The sequence below is a fragment of the Taeniopygia guttata genome, chromosome 2, assembly GCF_048771995.1.
Source record: "Taeniopygia guttata chromosome 2, bTaeGut7.mat, whole genome shotgun sequence".
NCBI classification, from domain to species: Eukaryota; Metazoa; Chordata; class Aves; order Passeriformes; family Estrildidae; genus Taeniopygia; species Taeniopygia guttata.
This window is the reverse complement of record NC_133026.1, coordinates 53,775,377-53,802,641: the sequence shown is the minus strand read 5'-3', so window position 1 is coordinate 53,802,641 and position 27,265 is coordinate 53,775,377. Positions and strand designations below refer to the sequence as shown.

The window sequence follows — 27,265 nt, the reverse complement described above, 5'->3', positions numbered from 1 at the left end:
ATTAAATCACTGAAACCTTAAGTTTTTTAAAACTAAGCCTGACAATCTTCAATGAACAAAGCCAAAGGAATTTGAAGATTGGGCATCTGGGATCTTAAATTTATGGCCATTCAAGGACCTTAGAGTAACCAGAAGATGTAGTGGAGATTAAGGCCTGGAAAGTTGGAGGAAAAGATGAAGGAATAAAAGATGTGGACCAGATTAGCATAAAGAGAAAGAAATCAGTAACTAATAGGGGTAGAATACTAATTAATGAAGAGAATTATATAAATTAAAACCAATGGACATTATTGATTTTGTTCGCAAAAAATGCATAAATAAGCAAAAATTTTTGTATTGCGGTCAGTGTTGAGGCTGGAACTTTGTCAGCCAAAGATATCTCTTGACCAAGAATAAAGTAATGCTTGCCTTCTAACAATAAAAAAGACAATGTTAGAGGGAATCTTATTTACCATTATGATTTTTGAGGTTTTCAGTAACAAGACAAAATAAAGGTTAATAGAACACTGTTAGACTTTACAGATTTGGATGTTTAAAAACACAGATTTAAGGGAATTACTTTCCCATATTTAGAAGTTTGCAAAGAGGAGATAACCATTCACAAATTACTAAGTAGGCTTTATTTTTATTTACAAAACCATCAGGTTTTTTGTCTATTACATCAGCTTCTCTACTAGCTGTGGAATTACTTCCCTCCACAAAGTTTCAGTGCATAGGGAGGGGTTACTTTTTCCCCACGTTATTACCCAGAGTTTCCAGTTTGGCTGTAAAGAGATTTTCTTCTGTACTGTCTGTATTATTTAGCTTATCTGTCACTACCCAGTCTTGCTGACCAGCCCCAGAAAGGCTTTCTTTGAGACTGTTAGAATCTGTACTTTGCTCCGATTGTTGCCCAGGTTGTTCTTCTGTGTCCATGTCATGAGTTTCACTGTCAGCTTTCACCTTGGCAGCATTCCTGAAAACAGCTCTCATGACAACTGGGACTGACATGCAACTGAAGAAGGAAATGACACATTAGTCACTACAGACATAATACATTCTTTAAAGTACTTCTGTTTTTTAAACTGTGGCTGACACCTGAATGAGAACCAGCATTACCTCCTTTCTGGTTTTGTCTTGTCAACCTGGTGTTACTTTGTAACTATAATATAAACTACATGTGCTGTACCAGAAATATACGTTGACACACTGAAATCTGCTGAGTCCTTGAAGTTAGGTATGCACAGAAGTTTTGAAAGAGTGGGAGGTCTTTTAGTCTGGTCAATCCGGTCAACAAAAGAAAAAAGTCATAAGGGTGATTCTGGTGAAAACCAAAACTAAGAATATTGAAATATATACATTCTTCTTGAGTTTTATAAACCTTCATGTTTTGTGTAACACAGGTACAAAAGGTTTATTTTCTAAAACACTATCTATACTGGAGGAGTTTTTTTCCCACTCTTAACCAGGTTCCAAAAACAGTACCTAGTTTAAAATCAGGTTCAAAATTCAACCTGCATTGGTTTTGTTGTCATCAAACAGATTATAGTTGTGTACTAACTTATGCCAAATCACTTAGTGCTCTTAGGCTGTGTTCTGAATCAGTTTGTCTAGCCTATGTTCATGTATCACAACAACTTGCTCTCTTGGAATTTGTTCAGAAAACAAGCCAGAGTCAGTGTTGTAGACATGCCGTATACAACTCATCTTCTGAAGGGAACCACTGATTGCTATTAGGCAGATGTGTAAAAAGACCTTTCCATGCTATTTGAAGTTACGCTAGACATGAAACTGTCATCAGCTAGAGTCTTCAGAAAAGCATCTTTATTAAAGGTAAAACTCTTCACTCAATAGTCTTTCCTTGCCTCCACATGCTTTCTACTAGAAACACTTCTTCACTGTTAATGTTTACATTTTTTGAAAATGATACTTAAGACACTGAAGTAACTTATTCCCATTATTGTATTACAGCATTTTACTAGAGTGAAGTTTTCCAGTTGCTGAGCTCATGGCATTATGAATACACATGAAATTTCCATTTAATGGACATCTGTTAGGAAATGAAAGTACTTACCGTTTCACAGCTCTTGCTATGAAGTCATCAGTAGAATTTAAAGTTGGATCTTGAGGATTTAAATGAAGGTGACACTGGACTTCTCTAGAGGTTATAACGTCAATTACCACTAAGAAGGAAGAGAACAGAAAAATCTTTGTTTTGAAATACTTACAAACATCAAAAACCATCCTTTCATTTTGATGCTTGAAGATATGTAAGACTGAAGCCAGTGGAAAAAGGTTTGCAGCAATATATTTGCATGACTTTCTTTTCCTTAATATACTTAAATCAGAAATAGTGGAAGTTACAATTTATTAATTAAATACAGGCCAAGACAAAACAGGACTTCAATATTTGCATTTGCTTTCTGTATTATTCTGAGTATAGAACACCTCCTAGTAAGCAGTTTATACACAAGTGCATTCACTTTGTGGTTTTTTCTGGGCTGCATGCTGTTAAGTGGCCCTTAGACTTTGCAACTGAGAAACATAGTGCAAGAGCCTAGATAGAACAAAGTCCCCTGTCAGCTCAATAAAGAGGACAGTAGCAATTATTCTACACATACCACAGGCTAAATTCTTTTTCACAGGATGAAGGAAAAAGACAGAAAAGCTGGTGTTCTTGTATGGTACGACTTCAAAGTAAAGCAATTCTGAATCATCTAGAAATAAAAATACTGTTTAGTGATATCCACCATAGAAGTTGGGTTCATTTTGGCTGAATTACATGCCAGAATTTAAGAAATACTGATACAATAGTCTAATTTTTCATTACTTTGACAACTTAGTTTATGTGCATAGAATTTTTAAAAAAATCAATACAGTGTTAAGAATTTTTTATCACTTACAGTACTCCACAAGTAATGACAGTTTTGGCAAGGGAATAGTAAAATCTATCAACACCCAATTTAGAAACTAGTTTGTCTCTAATACTGTGCCATCACTTCCAGCCACACAATTTACCTTCATTTATATGCTTCTCGGAGACACAGCTGCTAATAAGAGTGTTATATGCCACTTGATGTCGAAGAATCTCTATTACACCAGGCACACACTTGGGATGGCTAAATGGGATTTTACTGACCAAGGCTCCTGCTAAACCTGGTTTTTCTGAGCCCTTGTTTATGAAGTAACAGTGCTTTGAGCAATCTGGAAGAGACTAAGCAACAAATAATGGTGATGTTTCAAGGACTGAAAACAGGAAAGTAAAGATTGATGTTATCAGGCAGTTGTACAATCTACAGCAAAAATATTTTTGAAAGATACATTTCTTGCGTGTCTGTGGTACCTCTGCATTTCCAGCAGAATCCTTAGCGGAAGCTAAATGAGATCCACTCTTCCCTCCCAAAAAGATCCAAATTAGGCAAATATACCCAGAGCCAAGTGGTCACGAGTTCCAAGTGTCATCAGTTCTTCCAAATACTTTTCAGAGCCCTGTAGGCTATAAAAATGTTAGTGACCAAAATAATAATATCATACTAATGCTGCTGGACAGTTGCACAAACAGGATAGCAGTTTTGCTGGAAATCTCTTCTGGACATCAGATGTTGTTCCAACCTCTATCACTACTACTTTTTCTTGTAGTTGCCCTGTACATAAATCTGTCACAAAGCATCTTAGCCACAACTTTCTGTTCTAAAACTTTACATCTAATGCAGCCTAAACAACTCTATTTCAATAATGCAGTTATTAAAAGGAAAGCCTTCTTCAGTTAAACAACCTTGTCTCTAGATAGCAGTTGGCATCACGGTTGTAACACTTTATATTTTTCTTCCTGCCAATCCCTTTAAAAGTAATCAATAGTCCCAGTGTTATGTAATTAAAAAATCATTTTTGTTAAAACAGCGTGACATGCAGCATCATAAAGATCTTCAAAAATCTAGGTAAGTATACCTTCTTGGGACTTGCTCCTCACACCAGTCAGTAAGTTTCCTTCCTTTTAAGGCATTAATAATAAAGTTCTGATCAGTTTTTAGAAGAATATTTGGGTTACAAACAAATTAGTGTGACTTCAGAAACCAAGCACACAGTGTTTTATTAATGAGGATGAGAAGCTCACTTACATGAAAGGCTCTAATACTGCTTTGTAAATTGAACTATTTCCTAAAGAGGACTTTTGTTGGGATTCTGGGAAACCTACATTGCTTGCTTATGAGGAAATAGTAATTCAGTATATATATCTTGCACAACAGCACAGTGTCTATCAGATGCCACTATACTTACCACAAAGAAACAAGATTTATTTGTAGACAAGTCTTCACTGCATTTTTCTTTAAGTGTAGACTGAACAATTAGCTCATACAGTGGAGCTAGTTTCAAGCCAGAAATCTGAATTCCTGAAACCAGGTCATTATTTTTATTAGCAATTAGATTAAGACAGTAGGTTATGAAAGCTACTATTAAAAGCAAACCTAATGTTTTGAAAAGACAAAAATATTGATTTTCTTTCTTATTCCCTTTTTTCGCTATTGGGAATTTGAGGTAGAGTGTTTAACTTTGCCTAATTGTCATATCTTTCTTAGAACTTTTCTGTTTTGCATTGGTGTTACACTTGGACTGGTAGAACAGAATATGTTCCGCCCAAGAAGCAGTATCTTCTTTCAACTTTAACATGGGGAAGCAAAAAGCAAATAAGCAATGCATAATCACAGAAGTACTTAGTCTTAAAAAACAATTATAACATGCCTGTGAGCTTCTGTATCTCTTCAATACTGGATGAAGACATTGGAACAGGTTGATGAAACTTCAGAACAAAATGAGCTGGCAAATCCATGCTGAGTTCATCAGTCAGTTGCAAAAAAGAAGGGTTGCTAGGAAAAAAAATTGTCAGAATGAAAGTTTTTTTACAGAAATTGCCATAACAAGGACTCTTAGTACAAGGCCACTGTTAGGTCCCTAGCAGTTTATTATGTTCCATATTTTTTCTGACTTGAAAAGCGTTTTGCTTTATAAATGCAACTTTAATAGTTTAAAACTTGGTTAATGTGAAAACTGACAGAAAGGAAAAGTGAGACACAGAAACTGAATGGTGTTTTTTGCAAATAATTTTAAAGTACTTTAGTTCGTAAAGTTACTTCAGACTTCCCCTCCAGACAACACTGAGGTAGAGAGAGATGAGATGTCAGTACCCATAGTGGGATGACAAACTATTTCTGTGTATTTTAGGTGTAATATCTTTCAGTATATGCTTTCTTTACTGTGAATCTATTAAGGACTTGCTTGTTGAATACTAGGAAGTTCAGTAATATTGTTTCAGTGTCTCTTTCTGGCTTCAAATCTATGAATAAATTCATAGTTCAATGCAATTAACACAGTTAAATATGAACACAATACTTTTGAAGTCAATTTGAGTAAACCATAAAAGCCATAGATTATAGACAGTGTAGCTATGGAGCATAAAGCCATAAATAAAACAGAACTTCCTGTTTCAGCAGAGGCTAAATCTAAGTTAAACTGAAGTCAGTGCCAGTAACTTGTAAATCGATTTCTGTATTGACAAGTGTCCAGAGCCTCACCTGTCCTCTCCAGCTTGAGGTTCTATAATTAATGGAGAAAGAGGCAATTTGTGGAGCATATCTGTGCCTTCAACAGTTACAACGGTTTTTGTTCCACATACCTTGGAACCTGAGGGAGAAAGAGAATGGCATTATTTTCCTTAATTTAGTGTATATTAATCCTATGCATGCAAAATATACAATGGTAAGGACTTGGAAGGTCAGGTCCAAGTGACAGCCACAGTGGTGTGGGCAGTGAAGTGTACACTGACCAAATCCAAAAGGCCAAAGTTGCCCAAAGATGATAGCAGCAATAGCTGAGTCAACAACCAAGACATGGAAAGTAGTTTCCTGATGGACATTAAAACTGTGCTAAAATGCATCACATAAACTGTTCTACTAAACTAGAATTTTAAATGTTAGTTCTGAGCTTTAATTAATTAAATTTTCTTAATAAAACAATTAACTAAATTTGCTTTAGTATTGAAAAATTCTTGTTAGCTATTTCTGCTGAAACCGCAGAATAGCTGAAATAGCTTTACCATGATTTAGTTCTGCTTCCAAAACTTGGTAGGGAGAAATGTAAAATTCAATGTTCATTGGGGTTCCTGAGGAATAAAAAATTAATGGTTACTACACAGGTCAGTAGAGGAAATATGTTGGGTGCCTTGACACAAAGGTGAAAAAACCAACACTGTGACTGGGTAGAGGGGATTCCTTGTAAAAGTACATCTCTATTTACAGTATCTGTTCAATATATGTTCTTTATATCTGTATGTTATCTGAGAATACAGGCACAGTAAGTCCCTACAGCAGGTTTTATTTATAGTAGAGGATCTTTCCTGTACACAAAGATCAGCTCAGTGTGTTTTGATTACAATTCTTTGAATTCAGAAGAGAGAAAAGAAAAAAAAAAAGGGGGGGGGGAGAAAAAGAAAAAAGTGGGGGGAGGGAGAAAGAAAGGAAAAAAATCACCTCCAGTTCTTGGCACCAGGTGTCCTACTTTTCCATTAAGCACTTCAGTAACTCTGTTTAGATCCTGTGTTCTATTTCAAAACACATCTTAATTAGTGTTTCCTGTATTGCAGTGCTAGCCAGATTCATGTAATTTCTAATTTGTATCCTTAATCAAAAGAAGACAATGTTTTCTTGGAAGCAGATTGTATGTCCAGCATCCAAAAGACCACAACTCTACACATTAATTACTTCTGGGACTTGGGTTTCCACTTCCCCCGTATCAGAGCTCTTTCATGTTGCACTTTGGTGTGCTATTTACCAGAAATTAAGGGGGTCACAAATATTAGATTAGCAACTGGTTGAACAAAGAATTAAGAAATAACCTGGATAAACTAACTTGAACAGAACCACTCTCTGACTTCAAGGGTGCTCATATAGATGAATACATACAGCCATACATTTACATAGCTACGTACTAACTCTGCAGTGCATTGACTTACAGCATAGATGGGACAAATAATCTACTTAACTTATAAATAATATTTACTGAGAAATCAGTGACCAGCAGTGATACAGTACATTAGTTCATAGTGTTATTATGCTTCATAAGGGAAAAGTGCAAAAATAATCCAAGAGGGTGTTTCAAATTACAGGAGGCCATGCCTGCCAAGGTATGTGTGTATGTAACTTAGTAGGCAAGGTACAGAGAAGATATTTAAAAAATCCAGAAGGAAAGCATTGCCCCCACTCTGATTTATTGAAAATAATGAAAATCCTTATATAATTACTAAAATGTTTAGGAAACTGTTCCCCATCTATCTGTAATCCTCCACTATAAAAAGACAAATGAGAAAAGGGAGAAAAGCTGGCATCCACTCCTCCTGATCTAAAACCTGAGGACCCAAATGAGATACCCAAACAGCAGAACCCCAAAAGGTCTATTTTACTTCTGCCACAAGGAGATCTAAACATGACTGCTGACTTTCAGACACACAGTTTGCTCCCAGTGGGTGGTCATGTGCACACACCCCCCCAAGCTTTGTAACCAACCAGTTTCTCAGGAAGTCCCTTAGATAAAGCACAGAAGTTCAGTAGATAGACTCATTTGCTTGTCTGGGGCTGACAAAGGCTTCAAGCTTCCCAGTGGGAGAAAACTCATTAGCCTTCCACATCCTGCTCTATAATTAGATCAGTTAACTTGATTTTTAGTGAAATGAAGGATTTGGGGTAGAGGTAAAGGGACAAAGACATAGACTATAAGTTACCTGTCAAGAAGAGACATTGAATAAAGGTCTTTTTCAAGGGCCTGCAAAGCAAGATATCCCTTAGCTTTCATTTCGCTGGGAGAGAAAAAAGACAATTCGTTATTTTTGTAAATAAATGAAAGTTAGGCTATGGATTTCAAAAGTTTTTGAGTAAAAAATAACTGCAACCTGTTTCCTGGAATTTGATACATATTTGACAGGTCTTCTAGAATCTTGCCAAAGGCATCATAGTTCTTCATCCTAACAAAAAGAAATAATGACTATCACACTACTAAACGAGATGGAAAATAACTCTTTTATAAATAACTTGATAGAAAAGGCATAATTTCAGAGTGACAGTGGCCCCCTTCATCAGATCAAGTAGCAGTAGTGACTTAAACCTTCTTAGAAGATACCAGAAAATGTGAACCTTTGGTTTTGTTGCAAGAAGCACTGTAATTATAGCTGAAACTGGCACTGAAGTAGGCACTACTGAAAGCAATAATTGTACATGAAATGCAAATATGACAGCTCATCAGCTGGAAAACACTTTTCCTGATGTTCCAATAAAGCTAGTCATGTCGTACTGCTTCCCTAGGACCTTGCATGCATACATTGATCTTTTAATTAAAAAATTAAAATTGTATTAATGCCTCACTTCATAGCACCATGTGAGACAGACCTTAAATATAACTGATAGATACATCAACCAAAAAAAAAAAAGTGGAGGGGGGAGGGGGGGACAAGTGATTTGGTTTATAAATTAATGGTTCAGATTGCTCAAACCCCAGAATTCCTGTGGATTTTGACTTGGTGTGATAGCGTGGAGCAGTGTTCAGACTAATCCACCAGGTAAATTACTCCTGTGCTTAAGTAGATTTTACATGAGTTTTACAAGCCTTACTAGATTCTGGTGCTGCAGTCACACAGACTGCTCAAGTCTTTCCTTCCTTTCCTATGCAGATGTGGCTGCAGTGTGGATCGGCAGAGACAAAATTAGCCGGCCTGAACTTTTACATTGGGACAAATTCTTTCAAACCTGGAATCTAAACAAGTCACTCAGTTCTCCTCTGTCTCTTTCCAGCTAGATTAGTGAGGAAGCAAGGAAAAAGGAGGGAAGCAAGCATGTGTGGTACAGGAACAGACACAGCACTAGCCTATGCATTAGCTGGCTGGTTCATCTTAATTTTATACTTTGAGACTTGTGGGAAACATTACACATATAACAAACTGCCTTACAACCAAATAAAATACTACACCAAGAGGTGTAGAAGGCATACCTGTGCTTTGTGACAAATCTTAACAAAACCAGGAAGGCAGAAAAGTAGCACCCACAGTACCAGTGGTAACTATATGCCAGTGCTCAGAGCCAAACTGCTGGCATTAACATCACTGGAAGTCAAAAATCTAGGAAAATGCAAGTTCAAGTTTTAAGTCATAGCTGTTTACACCCCTAAAGCTAATATAATTTCATTCCTGAGGAAAAAGAGGGCTGAAAAAACTGATAATGAATAATACAAAAGAGAGATTAAACACTAAAGGTCAATGATTATTCTTTCTCTCTTTACCTTCCCTATCTATTATTTGGCCACAGTATTTAAATAAGAATCTAATTTCCTAAATATACTCATTATTATTAAAATCTGGAACCTTGATCATATTCACTGAAGAACTTGTAAATAGACTTTTGAAGTGGTGGCCTGACCTGGAACAGCAACTATTCAGACAGAACAAAATGTGGTAATAATAAATATATATAGTGCCCTACTGCTACATGAGAAAATTAGGGTCACATCTCCCCGCTATGTATTTGCAAAGAAACTCAGGCCATGTGATACCACCTTGTTTTCATTGTTGTGAGAGAAGCCTGAAGGACATGCAGTTAAAGTATTTGCATAAGAACAATACGAGGGCTATTTAGTATTTGATGGAAGGAGCAGAGGAAAAGTAATACCTAGTTTGTATGTGTAAATCTGTCAGTTCTGAATTGTCATCATCAGTCCATTACCAAAACTTTGGGTCCAAGTAGCTCTATAATTCTTGCAATCAAGAATAAGGTATTGCAAAAAGTATTGCAAGGCTTTGTTGACTGGCAGCTAGAGCCAACACATTGGGGATTACTCTTTACCCTTGCTCCATTGAAGCAGATGCATTCAATGGAATGACTTGAGAAATAAAAAATGCCTGGAGTATCTTTACAAAATTATATTTGCTGCTGTTTTAGCCTTGAATTTACAAATTTGGGGCAGATAATAATAGTTACAATGACCACCAACTTCTAATATGGAGGATTGGAACCAACTTCCCACAAAAAATGGAATCCAAAACAATGTAAGTTCTATTGTTTTCTGGATTCATATTATTGTTCCCTGCTTCTCTTTCCTTTTTCTTTTTTTTTTTTTTTCCCTCTTCACTGTTTCTACTGGAATGGTTCTAGCATCAGGAATTCCTTTCCATTCAACATGAAACCGTATATGTGATTCTTTACCTGAGAAGCTGGACCAAATCATCACAAACCTACAGGAATAAGAGACAGGATTTTCATCTTTCTTGCCATTTGTGACACATCTTCTATAAGCACTTCATTAGTAATGATAAACTTAATCCCCATTACTTTTAAATAGCTGTATGGTTAGCATTAAAAAAAAATCCCCAACACTCAAAACCAAGACTAACAGTGCAATAGTTAAAAAATATTACTATAATAATTGGAAGAAATCATCTGTGAAAGAGGATAAAATTAACAGTTTGTTGATAAACTCTTTCAGAAAAAAAAAAAATGCATCTTGGCCAGTTTTTCTTTCATTGGTTGTGCTAGAATTCTCTGAATATGCATTTTCATTCTAATGATATTGTCCAGCACTCATTGACCAACAGACCTGTGCTGGTTAAATGAGCAATCTGAAATTCCAGGACTGACTTCAACGAAAAATAATGGACAAAGTTAACTCCAATGTAATAATTGTAATAATGTAATAATTTGGCTACTTAGTGACAAGAAACATAGTTTATGTTCCCCAACCCCCACACAACAGCTTGTTGTTATATCTTTGACCTGAAGGGTTGTCTGTAATTCTGTAGCAACTGCAGAACATGATATGTGAACTTCAGGGTGATATTCTGTGAATAATTTAATAGAAATTTTGCCAGAAAAATATCCCCACTAGTAGAAATATATATACTCCTAAAGAAGGCAGAATAAAAGACAGTATTTAGCTCCAAGACATCCACTGAGCATATATATTGCACTACACCTTGGTGGGAAAATATTTTAAGCCCCTATTATTTACTCTATACTGGTAGCATTGAAGCATGAAAATAAAAATATTTATGTGCGATACCACAAAAATCTTGGAAGGTGAGTCTGTCAGCTGACTTTTACTGTAATACTTAGCACTAGAGTATTTAGTATCTGTAACTGAGTTGTAAGTTTAGGTGCAAGATTCAGATGCCTAAAGAGGTAGCTAGTGTCATGAACAGGTTTCCACGTGTGACAAGACCAAAAGGAAGTCAAAACCTTTCTGACATGACAGCTGGAAGCCAGGTAGGAGACTAAAGGGTCATGAGAGACAGAGACAATTAATTTTACCACAGGAGCTTCTTCAAAGTGAGCCAACTTTACATCCATCACATCTCCGTCCTTCTCCAGCTGAATTTCTAGATAAAACATCATTGATGTTATGTAGCAGGCAGTCCCACTGGGGCTAACATGAACAGTAAGTCTGAGAAGGATGAGAAAAAGAAAAAAAAAAAAGCTTGTATATGTTAAAATTCTGTCACTTAAAAAAGGAAATGAGTATAGTTCACTTGGTCATGGGAAGAGACATCAGGGATGCTTCAAAAATAACTCTTCCTTGGCTCAGCTTCTGAAAACTAGGCATGTATTTGTGCTCTGCTGTCTGCATTTTAATGTTGATCAGCTCAAAACTATTAACCTCAGTCTGTAGCTTTGGGATGTAGGCATTTATACCCTCTCTTTACCCAAAAACCTTCTCTACAACAGGCTAATCAAAATAGGCAAATACACACCTAGAATTAGAACAATGAGCTAAAAAATAACATTGTTGACAAGCCATCCAGATGGTATTCCTCCCTGGACTTAAGGCTCTGCTTGCTCATTTGCATTTATTCATTAACAAACTTACCCTTTTTGTCTGGCTACAAGTTCCAATATGTTCATCACAGAAAACATGGATTTAGCTGCAAAAACCAGAAAGGCAATTTAATCAAACTGCAATGATCAAGAAGTAGAACCAATATTTTCTTAATTTAAAGAATAATATTTAGGTAATGAGAAAACAGTATCTCTTGAATGACTTGTCATTAATGACAACTATTATGATTAATAAGTGCTGTGTTGTGTAGAAAATATTCTCAGGCTTTAAGAATAGCTATAGCCTGAAGGCTTAGCCCAAAGATGAGTTGCAAGTCTCTTGTCTCTTATCCACCTCTGTGTTTGTACATTTGACCTCTTCCTGAAGAAAATCAATAGAGAAGGATTGGTAGATTCCACACAAAATTAAAAAAATGTACTTTGAGTTGAGCTCATTACCATTTAATGTCCTCTCTATCTTCTCCATGCATGAAAGCAATAGACCATCTGGAGCATTACTGACAGGCTTTCGATGTGGGTTATCCTAGCACATTTGTGAAAACAAGAGACAAAGAAAGATTCCTTAAATTACTAGCTAAGAGACACAGCACACAGATGCCCCATACTACAAACCTCTGGTTGTTTTTGTCAAAGACAGGGGTTACCTATAATTGGAGCGATCTCCAAAATGGCAGCACTAAATGGATTTGTGAAGATATTATTGTGCAGTAATTACAGACCAGACGTAATTGGTATGTAATTTGGAGTAAGGAGTGGCTTTCCATACCCCTGTCTTTTTATGTGATCACTAGATGTGTCAGCTAATTTCACTGTGAAGCTAAACTAAGAAAATATTTATTTTTTTTAATTTTAGAAAAAATCTGCCTGAGCGAATAGAACAGATCAGTAAGTGCCACAGGGGTACTTAGTTAGATTAGAATACAAGTTAGCTTGTGAAGCTATTCACTTCAGTAGCAAGCAAACTCTCCCAGTTTCTCTTCAAGCTCTTGCCTGAAAACTTCTCATACTTCACACTTCAATTAACAAAGAACACTCACTGCCGAAGAGTTTTCACTTTGTTCAAATTCAGGACATTGTTTTCAGAGTAAAGCTTGAATTCAGCATTAATAAAAAGAAGCGTGGAAACAAATGGGAATTTTTATACTGAGCTCACAGCAGTTGTGCTAATCTGCTCTTTATGAAGATCATTCTTAAATTATCTACTGGAAGGGCAGGAAGCATGGAATGGTATATCACAGCAGCAGAAAGTCTGGATATCAGATTTCAGACCAGTTTCTAAAATACAGTATTTCCTCCCAGTCCTATAGGCAACAAATTGTCTTTACATACTATGAATATGATAATGATAATGAATGTAACTTCAATCAGTAGACATTCAGTACTAACTCCTGAATAGTTAAAACAACGTTAAAACAAGTTAAACCAATGCAAGAAACAACCCCTAAAGTGTTAAAATTAGGCAGGAAACTTTATAACCCATTGTCCTAAGACAAATGGGGAGCCAGGTTATACTAGGCACTAGGTTTTTCTGGGGATCTTTTGGTTGGTTTTGGATTACGTGGGCTTTTTGGCTGGTTGGTTTTGCTTGTTTTTGAAAGCAAGTAATTTCTTAGCTACCTTGGAAACATACTCTTATACCACATATCCTTCTCTCACCTAACCTGTGATTCTTACCATGCAAAAATAAACAAGTTTCAGAGTTTCAGTCCATGGCCTTTGTTGGTATTTTAAATGCAACTGTTCCATTAAAGCATTTGTAGAAATAGCTGTCACAACACCTGAAAAACATGTCAAAATGTTCTAAATATAATGGCAACCAGAAATGCTGGAGGAGGACAAATGTAAAACCTTGCTAAGGTCATAGATGTTATGCTTCAAAGAAGGAATAAAAAATGTTTTACTTGAATTTTGCACATACAAACATCTAATTTTTGTAAGACTTTGACAGAAAAAGAGCAGGAGGAGATTTGTATAGGCAAATATTCTCAATATTAAATACAGGTATGCAGCCAAATCTTCAGTTTATTAAACAATTTGGCTTTCTTTACCTATGCATGATTTCTTATGTGTATTTGTTTATAAATACCAAGGCTTTGCCACAGACTTGAGATATCCAGATACGCTCACCTAGAGCTCATTAAAGCTCACTTTAATTAGAGAGAATTTTTTTATGATGAGAGTGTTAGGACATTAGAACAAGTTGCTCAAAGAAGTCGTGCATGCCCCCTTCCTGCAAACATTCAAGGTCAGGTTGGACAGGACTCTGAACAACATGATCTAGTTGAAGATGCTCTTGCTTATTGCAGGAGGGTTGGAGTAGATGGTCTTTAAGGGTCCCTTCCAACCCAAATTATCCTGTGCTTTTGCAGAGGATAATCTCAATGAAGGGGTGCAACTTTTTTTTGTTTTGTTTTTTTTTGGGGGATGGCAAGGAATGAGAATGGGGCTGGAAGAAGGAATATGTTCAGTCCATCATCTGTCTCCCTATAAATATTCTTTCTGGGCTTACACAGGATCCAGATGTACAAAGGAAGTTTTTTTCTGAGATGTGGTAGTTCCATAACCATTACCTCCATCAGGAGAAAAACAGGAGTGAATTTCCAAATACATCAGAGTGAGACAGGTAGGAAGACTTCAAAGTTATTAATAAGAATAAATTAAGTCCCGCAACATGCCACCCACTTTCCTCTGCCCCAGAACCAGAAGAAATATTACAAAGGGCTTCTTTGACTTAGTGGGCACAACAGAGCTGCAGAGATCTGGCCCCTTTGAGCCAGCGGCACTACATGGGGAAAGAGAGATGGACTAGGAGAGGGATGTCGTTTTGCATACACCAAGAAGGGATACTGAGAAGGGACTGGCAGCTTCTTCCTCCTGCAGGGAAGATGATAGAGCAGCAACACCAACTCCCTATAAATCAGGCCACTTCAACCAGCTGGAGGAAGAGGAAGCAGTGGACCCTAACCAGCTCTTGCAAGCACACTCGCTGGGAACATGCCCCCACTCACTCATGCCTTTATGCTAATAGAAGGGCTGCAACCCACCCTGTATCTCCATTCTCACTGCAAGAAACCAAGCAGTGTATTTGTAGCAGTTGCAACACAGCACCCAGGTGCTGTGCAAGGCAAAAGCCTTGCTCCTTCAAAAAACTGGTCCCCAGTGGTCAGTGTTTGAATTTGGGGCTTGATAAGCACAGCAATATCACCTCTGCTACTTTTTACAAGAGGTACCCTGTTAGCCATGTTCTTCCACATCTAAGGCATAATGTCAATTCCCATCTTTTCAGAAGGTGTCGTATTCTCAAAGGCTGAATTTAACTGGGGGAGGTATGATAGTAACAATCACTCAGCAAAACAGGAAAGCATTCCAAAAGGGGGTTGTTCATCTTGCTTTTTAGTGGAGGGAGTTAAAAAAACCAGTATTGATAAGGTGTGCATTGTATTTGTACAAAAATGTGTATATTTTGTGGCCATCTCAGTTGCAGTCTGCTTGTACATAGGAATCAGTGCACAATGGCAGTGTGAGGTTCAAGGGTTAATCCTGGACCTTTGTACAGGCTCTAGCTCAAAATGTGGTTACTTGGGAACATCAAGGCCTACAGCAAGAAGAGCATATTTCCTACATAAACCCTGGGTGGCACTGTTTCAGGGTACCTTACAGCAAACCTGCTTCCAGCTATTATCCGTCATGCTGCAGTGCCTGATATAGTCTCATACCACATAAAATAGAGTATTTTTGACTTGGATGTAGGAACCTGAGTAGAAACTAAGTAGTTCATTGGCCTCACTAAGATTACAGAAAAAAACTAAGCATGAGCCTAGGAATCCCAGGAGAAGTATATGTCAAAAAGTGGTATTTGTCTCCAGACAGGTGTCAAGCATACTAATTAAAGAAAGTCAATGCAGCTGGGTGTGTTAAATATATTTGTACTTCAGCTTTTACAAAGGAGGTGAAATGTGATGAAGTAAATTGATAATATAATTCCAAACTTGTGGTAAATCACCCTTCTGTAAAATTATTCGTTTGGTGTATGGTATTAAATACTAATTTACTTTTTAACCTGACATTAGCAGTGAACACAGGTATAATCATAGCTATAATCATAAGCTTTACGTATTAATTGGTGCATGAATTTAAAAAAAAAGTTTTCAGCATTTCTAGGGAGTCATTTTAGCTTAAGTTTGTTTGAACAATCTATTGAAATATTTTTTGCTGAGCAAGAACATGTACTATGGCCCATATAAAGTAGGTTGCCTCAGTCCAGATCACAGGAATGGGTATGTGCAAATATGACGTACCACTGCTTGGCACTGCTTAATATTTTTGTGGCATTTTTCATAAATGTCTGTCTAGAGCTCTTTGGAGTCTCTGTGATCTTGATACTAACTACAATGGTTTGATCATGTCCTGAATAAGCAGAAAAGTAAATTATTTGCTATCTTGAAGAGAACACTTCCAAAATAACAGAAGGATACACGCCAAGGCTTACCTGATCTGCATAATAACTGTTCTGCATATAAACAGAGAAATTCAAGTTCAATTAGTCACAGTATGGCTGATTAGTACAGTATAGCTGATAAGCCTAAAATACACTTTAACTTTTAAACAAAAAAAACCCTTTTTCCATTGTGCTCAAATGTATGTATATAGGTAAATGATTTTGCATCATTTTTCCAGGATAGAAATAGTACCAGATTTCCATAACAAGACAAATATTACATGATAATTATTAGTCTTCACATAAAATTGCAGGAGTGGAAAAAATATTTTTCATATGAGAAACAGAAATGTAAGCATTGTCAGAAAGTTCCTCAAAACAAGGTGTTGTTCCAGTATTCAGAACTGTCATACTGAATTACTGCACTCAAGAGAAAAGTTAAGAATTATGAATAATTTTAAATGTTATAATTATAGCTTCTCAGGCATATTAAATACACAAATATTTATCTGGGTCAGTTTGTGGTATTAAAAAAAAAAAAACAACAACTGGACATGCCTTATCATGAGTATAGAAAATAATCAGAATTACTGCATGAATCCTACATGTCCACCTGCTCTGGATTACTCTCTCTTTGACTGTTCATCAAAAACTGCTGCTGAAAGAATTGTTCATGTGCGCAGTTACTTAATAAGTTGTCCCCAGATTAAATCCTCTTTTGCCCACAAATTATTTCAGAATATCTTATTCCCTTTTAAAGGGTAAAACAGGTATGCTTCTTCAGGCACCTTTTGAGAAATTAATTATTATTACTACTTTGTTGATTTTTGTAATGGTTGTCTGCATCTTGCTAAATTCCTGACTCTCTAATATGCTTCACAATGCATGGCCTGGGCATGCATTGTGATTCATATAAAAATGGCATTTTGTAATTTCATAGTTGTAACATTTCTGATGATTTTTCCATTTCATTGAATGGTAATTTTTCTGAGAAAGACTCAACATATTGCTCTTTCATACTATTGCATTAATTCAATTATTTTTTTTTAGTAAATATACTCTAGATTTATTATAAAACATAAGAAACTTTGGATTACTGCTGATATATTTTAGTGACATCAATTTCAGAAAATATTCTAGATATTCTATAATCAGTGCAATATTGATGAGGTTTTTTGTTTCTGGTTTCTTTTGGCACACTGGGGGTTGCTTTTTTCTATTATTCCTATATCCAGTCTTGATTCTTTTTCATTTAAAGAATAAAATCAAAATAAATCACCAGCAATATATCTTTACTGGCCTGCCTCCAGCACTTGATTGGAATTGCATCTTTCCAGAAGCCCTCAGCTGAACTGCTGACCAGAGAAAACAGCAGCTACATAACAGTCCACAGTAAGTCTAAATACAAAACTGGGGCCTAGGGTACTCAGTGAAAACCAGTGGTTCCAGTTAGAACTGAATCATGTGTAAGAGATGTTGCTGTAATTATGAGGACAGAGCTAAAACTGTGTTCTTTCACAAAGCGCCATGGGATTTTAGAGTGATCAGCATTGACAGCTATAAAATGGGCATGTAACAGGAACATGAATCAGTGTTTACAAAAAATTATGAGCATTCAAACAATTACTTTATAACAGCAGCTGTTTCCTAGATGCTCTTCCATCTAAGGCAGGACGAAAGTGCTGCTTAACTTTTATGACCTATACTTTAGTCCGATACAGTCTATAGTTATGGCTTTACAACCCATAAAAACTACAGGATGTTTTGTCATCTTTCCTTCAGTCTCTACATCATCTCCATAGTTACAGAGTGGGAATATTTAGCTCCTGAGAGTATTATCAGAATGTTGGTGGCTGCATTTTCTTTCACTACAGCCATATAGACTGAGCCAGTTTTACTTCATGACTTACTGAATAGCACTTCTGGCACTTAGTCTGAGACACTTAACATTGGCAGGATTTGACTGTTTCCTGCTTCTTCACTGAAAGTGATTAAAATTCTTCAAAGCCAAAGGCTGTATAGACAAACATCAGAAATATAGGTTCATAGCAAATTACCATGGATATAGAAACACATTGACACAGACAGGGCATATATTTTCCTCATAGTCAAGATATGGCTAACATTTGATTTCTGCTTGACATTAGCATTATAATCTCCGAGTAGATATTGTCTAAATCTTTTCCCAAAGGCCCTAGATCCATATGACCACAATTTAAATAACCACATGAAAGAACATGTGAGGGCTGCCTTTCCATGTGTACATTTGCCCTTTACAGGGTTTCATAGGACACCATGATTGCTATTATAACTGAACATTTGTTGCTTTTTCTACATCTCTTATCTTCCTAAAAGTCTTGTGATCATTTCTATAACTAAAATCAGGTGTTGCACCATCATTCATGTTGGTGACATCAGTCAGCATGAGATCAATAGAACCAATCACTTGAGAGCTGCCACAGCTCTCCCTGAAGAGAGAGATAAAGTGAATGTAGCTGGCATATAATCTGCACAAAATGGCAAAATTAGTAACACCCATACTATGATGAATGTCTACATTGAAAATGCTACTGGTAGAAGATGGGGATGGAGGAGGAGGGAAGGAGAAGCAGGAGCTAAGAATTAGTTGAGGAGCTGAAAATAATGATAAGCACTGAGGAAATCACTGAGGTAGAGGTGTAATACAGAAAGACAGTAATTCTGCTTAAAGGAGATTTCCACCAGTATTTCTCAAAGCTAACCACACAGGAGCCAGTTTATTGTCTTGTTTTTCCAGACTGGGATGCAGAGAGATAGGGAGAGGAAGTGACTCCTGAAATGCTGGCCACAGAACTAGAAACCAGACTGCAATTTACCTGACTCTATTCTAAGAACATCTTGTAGCACACAGAAGAAAGAAGGAAACTAGCAATGAAAGAAAGAGGTAGAGAAAGGGACTAGAAAATCACAAGAAAAAGACATTAAAAGAAACATTATGTAAGTATAAAACCATATAAAGTATGAAAACCAGGGTTAATAGAAAAAGGATATGAAAAACAGAAAATACATTAAAAAGAAAATATTAAATAATTATATAGACAATACTAAAATCTGAAAATTATACAAAATTTTGTGTTATTTTAACACTAGAAAAGTGAGATGAGTTTAGGTCTACTTTAAGCTATTTTAAACCAATATTGGTTTGGAGATGATTGTTCAGCTTAAGGATTCTGATTGAATGTATATAAGGATATGGATTATATAACATACAGACTAAAAAAAGAAACAGAGCATTGGCAAATACTGATTTCAATAAAATAGCATGTGGGAAGGACTCATTTTTCAGGAAAGGCAATACCATAAAGGAGCTCAATCCCAATAAATGTCAATTGAAGCTATTATAGCAGTGCCATGCAGACAGGAACTCCATATAAAGTACACATTTTACATCATTCTATGTTGGTTAAACAATTTGACACTGCTTTTCATATCTTATGTTTTAAAACTGAAGCTAATTAAACTATGAAGGCTTGTTATAAATACACGCAATACACATTCAATTATACATTTTAATGCTTTTATATTTTTAGACACTTGGTAACTCCTTAATTATGTTCTTAAAAATGTTTTGTTCATTCTTATATATTATGAACCAACTTCGCTGTAACCCTCTCAGATTTCCAGATTCCTAGTCACCTACTAGAATGATATAATTTGTCCTAGCTCTGTTGAATGCCAAAATGAATGAATGCAAACTCATCATTACTCACTTTCTCTATAGGGATGATACATTTGGGGATTAATCTTTTCAAACTGGTAAGAAAGCTGTAAGTATTAAGAACCACGACTAGCTCAGATGGAGTACTGCGAATATTTTCATTTGGACAGATAATAGAGGTAAGGAAATACAAGTACCTTATTACCCAAAATCTTACTACAGTCATCCCACTATGGTTTTGTTTTAGGGTGTATATGTTTGTTTGCAAGTGTAGGTACACACGTGACAGGTTTGGAGACAGCCACAGGTGATGTGAAGCTTCTGGGAAGCTTATAGATTATGTCCTTGCACTGAGCAAGGATAGAAGAACAAATGTCCACACAACCTCTGTGTGTGTGTTGATTTGTAGCATTCAGAATCTGTTCTGCATTGCATATTTATTTATCTGCATGCATCACAAAAACATTCCCCAGGCTGTATGTGCTGAAAAAATCATAAAGAACTTAACCTCTAATTGTAAAAGGCAGATAAAAGCTGGGATGGGAAATGGAGGGACTGGCCAAGATCAGAGGAAATTAGTGACACTGTGAGAGTATGCCATAAAGTTGGCAAGTAAATACCTTGCAGTCTCTCACTCACTCCCTTACAGTAGTGGGGGGAGGGTGGGCAGAAACAGGTGAGAAGGCTGAGGGTTGAGATAAAGACAGTTTAATAGGGAAAGCAAGAGCTGCGCGCTGCAAGCAGAGGAAAACAAGGAATTAATTCACCACTTCCCATGGGCAGGCAGGTGTTCAGCCACCTCCGGAACAGCAGAGCTCCACCATGTGTAGTAACCATGTGGGAAGAGAAATGCCATCATTCCAAATGTCCCCACTCTTCCTTCTTCGTCTCCCACTTTTTATTGCTGAGCATGACACCATAAGGTATGGATCATACAGCACATCCCTTTGGACAGTTGTGGCCAGCTGTCCCAGCTGTGTCCCCTCCCAGCTTCTTGTGCACCCCTGGTCTCCTCCCTGGTGAAACAGTGTGAGAAAAGGCCTTGAGGATGTATAAGCACTGCTCAGCAGTAACTAAAACAACCCAGTGTTATCAACATTTTTTCCAGCATAAATCCCAAGCATAGTGCCACACTATCTACTGCAAAGAAAATCAACTCTACCCCAGCCAAAACCAACACAGAGTAGAGCTAATATTATATGAATTCCAATCCAGTAGTCTGTCATTTAAGACCTGGAGTTGTAGTGCCTAACAGCAGGCACCAAAATAAGCTTTATCATATCAGATTTTCCTGATAGTTTTCAGAGAGAAGCAGGCACACTCAGAGGGAGATCTGACCACCCCCACAACCAGCAGATGCCCACTGCCTCAAGGCAGCCATCACTCTCTTTTGTGTAAAGTGGGAGCCACATCCTAAATCTGCCCTTAGGCATGCCAGTTATATACCTCAAGAGTAGTATGTCCTTGAAACCTAGTTATTACTTACACAAAAGCACAGAAAAGCACATGAAGTTACAAACTTAAGAAGTATGAGTATGTTAATAATTAGGCAAGTAATTGTTTAGCATGTTCTTCACTCATTGTTAGTTACGGTACAAAATGAAGGTGGATAAAAGCTTCTAGCTCTTTCATTTTAATGGGGTGATTTCTTTTCAACTGGCCTGCTACTGATAAACTCCATTAATTTACAAATACATTTTATCCATCCTTACACACTGGTAATAAAGTGTTGTCTAATAAATTTTAATACAGTTGTGCCATCAGTCTAAAAGAGAAGAAATTAACCATAATACCAGGAAACCTTACCTCCATGTATTGATTTCAGTTCAGCAGTACTTCACAACACAAAGGTCCACACACCCACAGACCCAGCAGATGCCACGGTAATCAATTCTGGGCAGAAAGGGCTGAAATAGGAGGGTGCCCTCAAGAACCAGTAAGTGGGTTTGTTCATTTACTCTTTTGTCCCTTCAAAAAATTAAGTCTCTCTCACCGTGGAAGATTTATTGAGCACTTGAAGAAGAATGGATGTTTTATGCATGATAAGATGGTTTTCCAAAGAATGTGGTTCATTTATTCATGTCAACAGAAATCTAAGATAAAATTACAGTGTTAAATTATGCATACTTTAAATTAAATTTTGTGCTACTAAATGTGCGCTAAAGTAAAGGGAACGAGTACTTTTTGCGCTGTGGGAATGGAAGTTGCACAACAATGTTTTTCCCTAAGTTTCAGACATGTTTTGTCTGACATGTCCACTGTATCTTTGGCTTTTTAAAATAAATAAAATATTTGTCAGTTGATTTCTTAGTTGTATTAAGGTACATAATGCAAGTACTACTAGCACACAATTAATTACATCTCTACCTAATTATTCTTCACAATTTTTTCCCTTCAAGAATTTTATGTGCAGAGTTGTAATGGCACAGATGCTAATACATAACAAAAGACATTCATTACCTACACCCTTCATAGCCACATTGCAAATATCTACTACACTACCTGTATGGTAAAATCTGTATGGTTTCAGGTACTTATTGTAGCATTTGAACACCAGAGAGTAATTTAAACCTCTTGTTGCCTTGGGCTGTGGACCCTAGGTACAGACAAAGAAATAGCTGCAATACCTACTCTCCTCTGACCAGTTGCTCTCTTACACAGAGGAGCCAGAGTCATGACATAAAATATTCCAGGTGCTCTAGAGACACTCTTGCTACAATCACTTGTTAGTAATTGAATAGGAATTATTAATGTAGTGCATTTTCATGGAAATACGTCTTTTAGTTTTGGGTTAAAGTGCTCATTTTTTTTCCACTTGGTTTAGGTAAGATGCCAGGGGACAGATCCAAGCAGAAAATGAAAGGTATACTATAAACTATTTTTTATTGCATTACAACATGCACTTTGGGCCACAAAACAGAAATTCAAAATAAGTTGTTTTTTTTTTTTTTTTTAAGATAGCTCTAAAGAGAGATTAAAAGGACAAAGACCACATTCATTAACCAGCAGCATGGTGCAAAATGGGGATGAAGTCTCTCCCACTGTAAAATGAAGAGCAGGTTCAAGACCACCTGATTAAACTGAATAGCCACAAGTCTATTAAGGCCTGATGAGATGCATCCCAGGGTCCTGAGGGAACTGATGTTGTTGCCAAGCCATATCTGGAAAACCCTGGCAGTCAGGTGAAGTGCTCAGTGACTGGAAAAAGAGAAACATCGTTCCTATTTTTAAAAAGGGGAGAAAGGAAGACCCAAGGAAGGACATACCAGAGACCTCCCCCTTCTTGGGAAGACTGTGGAGCACATACTCATGGAACAATGTTAAGCACATACAATACAAGGAGATGATCCAAGTCAGCCAGTATGGCTTCACTAAGGGCAAATCATGCCTGACCCATCTGGTGGCCTTCCACAATGGAGTGACAGCAACAGTTAACAAGCAAAGACTGATAGATGTCAACTACCTAGACTTCTCTAAGCTGGTCCCACATGACATCCTTATCTCCAAAATGACGACATGGATTTGATGGATGGAATATTCAGTGGATAAGGAATTGGCTGGGTGGATGCAGCCAGAGTTGTGGTAAGTGCTCTTATGTCCAGGTGGACGCTGGTGATGAGCTCTGTCCCTCAGGGGCCTATCATGGTACCAGGGCTCTTTAATACCTTCCTTTATCAATGACACTGTCAGTGGGATTGAGTGCACCCCAGCAAGATTCTAGACCTGTGAAGTTGAGTGGTGCAGTTGGTACAACAGAAAGAAGAGATCATATTCAGGTGGGCAAGCTTGAGAAGTGAGCCCATGGGAACCTCAAGTTCAACAAATGCAGGTGCAAAGTGCTGCAACTGGCTCAGGGCAATACCAGACATGAGTTCAGACTGGGAGAAGAGCTTGTTGAAACCAACTGAGCTGAGAAGGACTTAGAGGGTTCATTTGCAGCCCAGAAGGCAGATGGTATCCTTGGCTGTATCAAAAGAGGGGTGGCTAAGGTAGGTGATTGTCCCCCTCTACTCTGCCCTTATGGGATCTGAAGTAGAGTGCTGTGTCCAGGTATGGAGTCCTTAGCATAAGAAAGATGTGGACCTGCCAGAGAGAGTCTAGAAGAGGCCACAAAAATGGTCAGAGGACTGAACTATCTCTCCTACAAAGGCTGAGAGAGCTCAGGTTGCTCAGCCTGGAGAAGAGAAGGTTCTGGCGAGAGCTCATTGAGGCCTTCCAGTACCTAAAGGGTAAAAAGAGCAGTGTCTTACATGAGCATATTTGTGATAGGACAACGGGGAAATGGTTATAAACTAAAAAATTAGATTTAGATTAGATCTTAGGAAGAAATTCTTTATTTTGAGAGTGGTGAGGCACTGGAATAGGTTGCCCAGAGATACTGCAGACACCCTATCCCTGGAAGTGATAAAGGCTAGCCTAGATGGGGCTCTGAGCAACGTGGTCTAGTGGGTGTCATCTTGCCCTTGACAGGGGATTTGGAATTAGATTTTGGAATTAGATCTTTAGGGTCTCTTCCAACCCAAATCATTTTATGCAAAGGGGCATTTTCAGAGAGTGAAACAGCTGCTACCAACATCTGGGTAAGTACACTGTGCGTCTTACAGGACAAAGGTTATTTTGGACTAGCTCTAGTATAGCAGGATTAAGGAAGTACTGAACGCCTGCAGACATCAGTATTAATGAGACCTTAACTAAGACTCACCCACTCTTTTGCAACAGAAGTGTTCTGGAATAAGTATTAAAAAATTATACAGCACAGAGATACTCAAAGGGCTGCAGAAGTTGGGCCAGGATTTCTTGAGGACTCCTGAATCATTATTTGTACAGGATCATGCAAAGACTCTTTCAGCCTTTTCATGGTCTCATGAAAAGTCTTATGACATATACTATGAAAACTTTTTCTTTTAATGAAATATCAAGAATGTTTTATTTTCAACATTTGGTTGACTCAGTGTTACTAGCTTTCTTTTCTTCTCCTCCTTTTTTCCCCTGCCCTCTCCATTTAACAGAATCCAATCTTTCTTTGCGTAAATGGATGTATTTAGATATTTTAATCAGAATTAATTGCATCTGGATTGCTATCAGTTTCTCAAACTCTCAGGAATTTGCAAAAATTAGCTCATAATGAAATGTGAGGCCAACAAAATGAAATTCCAGAGGAATACGAACACTGGCTAAATTATGTCAAAATGTCAAGTCGTCAAAAATTTCAGAAACCAGCACAGAGAACAATGAAAATTTTAACGTGCACCTGCTTTGCAAGCAAAGTGCATGTTCCATGAGGTGAACACCAAGATCAAAGTTTTCATCTGAGGTGATAAAATCTGGAATTTCCAGACTTGGAAACTACCTTCAGCCAAACAATTTTGTGGATGAGTGGATGCTTCAAAACAATTTGTATTGTCTGTGAGTGGTTATAGTGTGAAAACCAAAGACACACACTGAGCAGTCAGTTTTGATATATGCATATTATGCTTAGGTTTCATTACATCACTTACATCATGAGTTTAAATCATGTTGTGTTTGTGCAAAGCTCCTCTTTATGTCCACAATTTAGGAGTAAAAGATACAGTTATTAAGGCACTCTTATTATTATTATTTGAATGATTGCAATTAACATGGAAACGCTCCTATCTCCCCGTTCTGTTTGGCATCTGTAAAATCCTCCATACATGGAGTGGCCCATTACTATAAAAAAGAAATTAAAAAAAAAAAAGCAAAACTCTCTTAAGAGGCTCACTGCTTTATGTTCCCTTCTGCCAGTGATCGTTTTCCTTAAACTCAGTATATTAAATGTCTTCCCAGTTTACACTTCTGTCCTGAGGAATGCTCCACTAAAAATAATTGTATATATAAACCTAGCGACAGATGTCGGGAATTTATCTCCTTACCACGGCAGGACACGCCTCCTCTATTCTCCAGATGAGGGATTAGCTGGGAAGAAGGAGGGACAGACATCGAGCTACAATGTGTTCTCACTATCTATCTCCCTTAAGAGTTTCGGCTGAAACAAAGGAGGAGGTGCAGGAAGGAAAGCAGCTGCCGTGTGAGGCTCGGAGTTATGGTGCCGTGCGACAAGCGGGACACGACTCCACAGCGGAACGACGCGCCCCGGGAAGGCGCCGGCCGCGCCCCTCCCGTTACCCGCCCCCGCCGCGCCCCGCCGGGCCCGGCCCCGCACGCGTCGCAGACGGAAGCGGCCGCCCCCTTCCGGGAACCGGGTCCGGCCGCACCGCCCCGCTCCCCCTTGGCCGGCACTGCGCCTGCACGCCTCGGCGCCTGACACCGCGCTCCGCCCGCGGGGCGGGGGCGGCGGGGCCGCACCCGGTGACGACGCTGCGGCCCCTGCGGCGGCGCTCCCCGCCCCGCCCCGCCCCGCCCCGCCCGCCCTCCGCCCCGGGCCGCGCGCGCCGCCGGCCGTGCGCGCGGGGGCGGCGCCAGGGCCTCACCTCGCGCGCTCCTCGGGCGCCGCCGGCACCACCGCCGCAGGTGAGACGGGGGCGCGCGGCCGGGCCGGGCCGCGCCGGGGCGAAGCCGCCAGGGCTGGGGCCGGGGGGAGCCCAAGGACCCGGCTCCGCCCGCGCCTCGGGAGCTCTCCGGTGCGGGGGAAGCTGCTGTGCGGTGCGGGCGGGGGCTTCCGGCGGCTCCGCGCCCGCCGCTCTGCACCGCCCGGGAATTGGTGTCGGGGTGCGGCTGCCGCCTCGCCGTCCCTGGCCGGCGGTGTACGCCTGCCGGCCCCACCGCGGCGTGTGGGGACGGGCGGGCGGCGCCCCGAGCCTCCTGCCGGGGGCCTGGTGACCGCTCCCTGAAGGTTACGGGCGGCGACCTTGGCGACCTGCGTTCGCGGCCCGCCCGGGCGCGGGAACAGCGGGCAGGGGGCGGCGGGGCCGCGCTGGGCTCCGGCCGCCTGTTGCGGCGGGGCCGGGTGCGGCTTCCCGGGGCCGCGGGTGGTGGCGGGCGCCGCCCGTACCTGCGGAGGGTGGGGCGCGGCCGCGGCGGCGCCCCGAACAAAGGGGCCCCGCCCGGGGCCGGCGGGGAAGGGGGCCGGGGTGCTCAGCCACCGGCCCGGCGGGACCGAGCGGCGGCTGCAGCGGCGATTCCTGCCCCGGCCGGGTGCTGGAGACCCTGCGCGTGTATCTGGGCGCTGCGGTTCTAGGGTGAGTAAGAACAGGGCTCCTGTAACATTTAATAGCTGCCCTCTTTCATGTGCTGGGCTTTTCTGTAGTTACTGGTAACTAGATGTTGTGTTTGCTTGTAACACAAGGGAGAAGTGCGAAGCATACTATT

The 27,265-nt window shown here is 39.1% G+C and overlaps 2 protein-coding genes across 7 annotated transcripts in view; one reads left to right on the top strand and one right to left on the bottom strand.

Annotated features, from left to right (window-relative positions):
• Nucleotides 1-597: 597 nt before the first annotated feature.
• Nucleotides 598-27,265, bottom strand: part of LOC105758977 (mediator of RNA polymerase II transcription subunit 1) — a 27,282-nt gene continuing 614 nt past the window's right edge. The window contains exons 2-16 of the mRNA XM_072924255.1: nucleotides 26,428-26,948; nucleotides 11,875-11,929; nucleotides 11,319-11,451; nucleotides 10,218-10,246; nucleotides 7,919-7,990; nucleotides 7,751-7,825; nucleotides 6,504-6,574; nucleotides 6,071-6,136; nucleotides 5,550-5,658; nucleotides 4,720-4,844; nucleotides 4,258-4,370; nucleotides 2,998-3,193; nucleotides 2,601-2,696; nucleotides 2,054-2,162; nucleotides 598-994 (exon numbers count right to left, since the gene is read on the bottom strand). Coding sequence (XP_072780356.1) covers nucleotides 724-994; nucleotides 2,054-2,162; nucleotides 2,601-2,696; nucleotides 2,998-3,193; nucleotides 4,258-4,370; nucleotides 4,720-4,844; nucleotides 5,550-5,658; nucleotides 6,071-6,136; nucleotides 6,504-6,574; nucleotides 7,751-7,825; nucleotides 7,919-7,990; nucleotides 10,218-10,246; nucleotides 11,319-11,451; nucleotides 11,875-11,929; nucleotides 26,428-26,948 — 2,041 coding nt within the window. The 3' untranslated portion in view covers nucleotides 598-723. The remainder of the gene's footprint in view (nucleotides 995-2,053; nucleotides 2,163-2,600; nucleotides 2,697-2,997; nucleotides 3,194-4,257; nucleotides 4,371-4,719; nucleotides 4,845-5,549; nucleotides 5,659-6,070; nucleotides 6,137-6,503; nucleotides 6,575-7,750; nucleotides 7,826-7,918; nucleotides 7,991-10,217; nucleotides 10,247-11,318; nucleotides 11,452-11,874; nucleotides 11,930-26,427; nucleotides 26,949-27,265) is intronic.
• Nucleotides 26,293-27,265, top strand: part of RALA (RAS like proto-oncogene A) — a 27,436-nt gene continuing 26,463 nt past the window's right edge. For 2 of the 6 annotated variants that reach the window (XM_030263967.4, XM_072924002.1), the window contains exon 1: nucleotides 26,358-26,467. The gene's annotated coding sequence lies outside the window, so the exon portion shown is untranslated. 6 annotated transcript variants of the gene reach the window in all.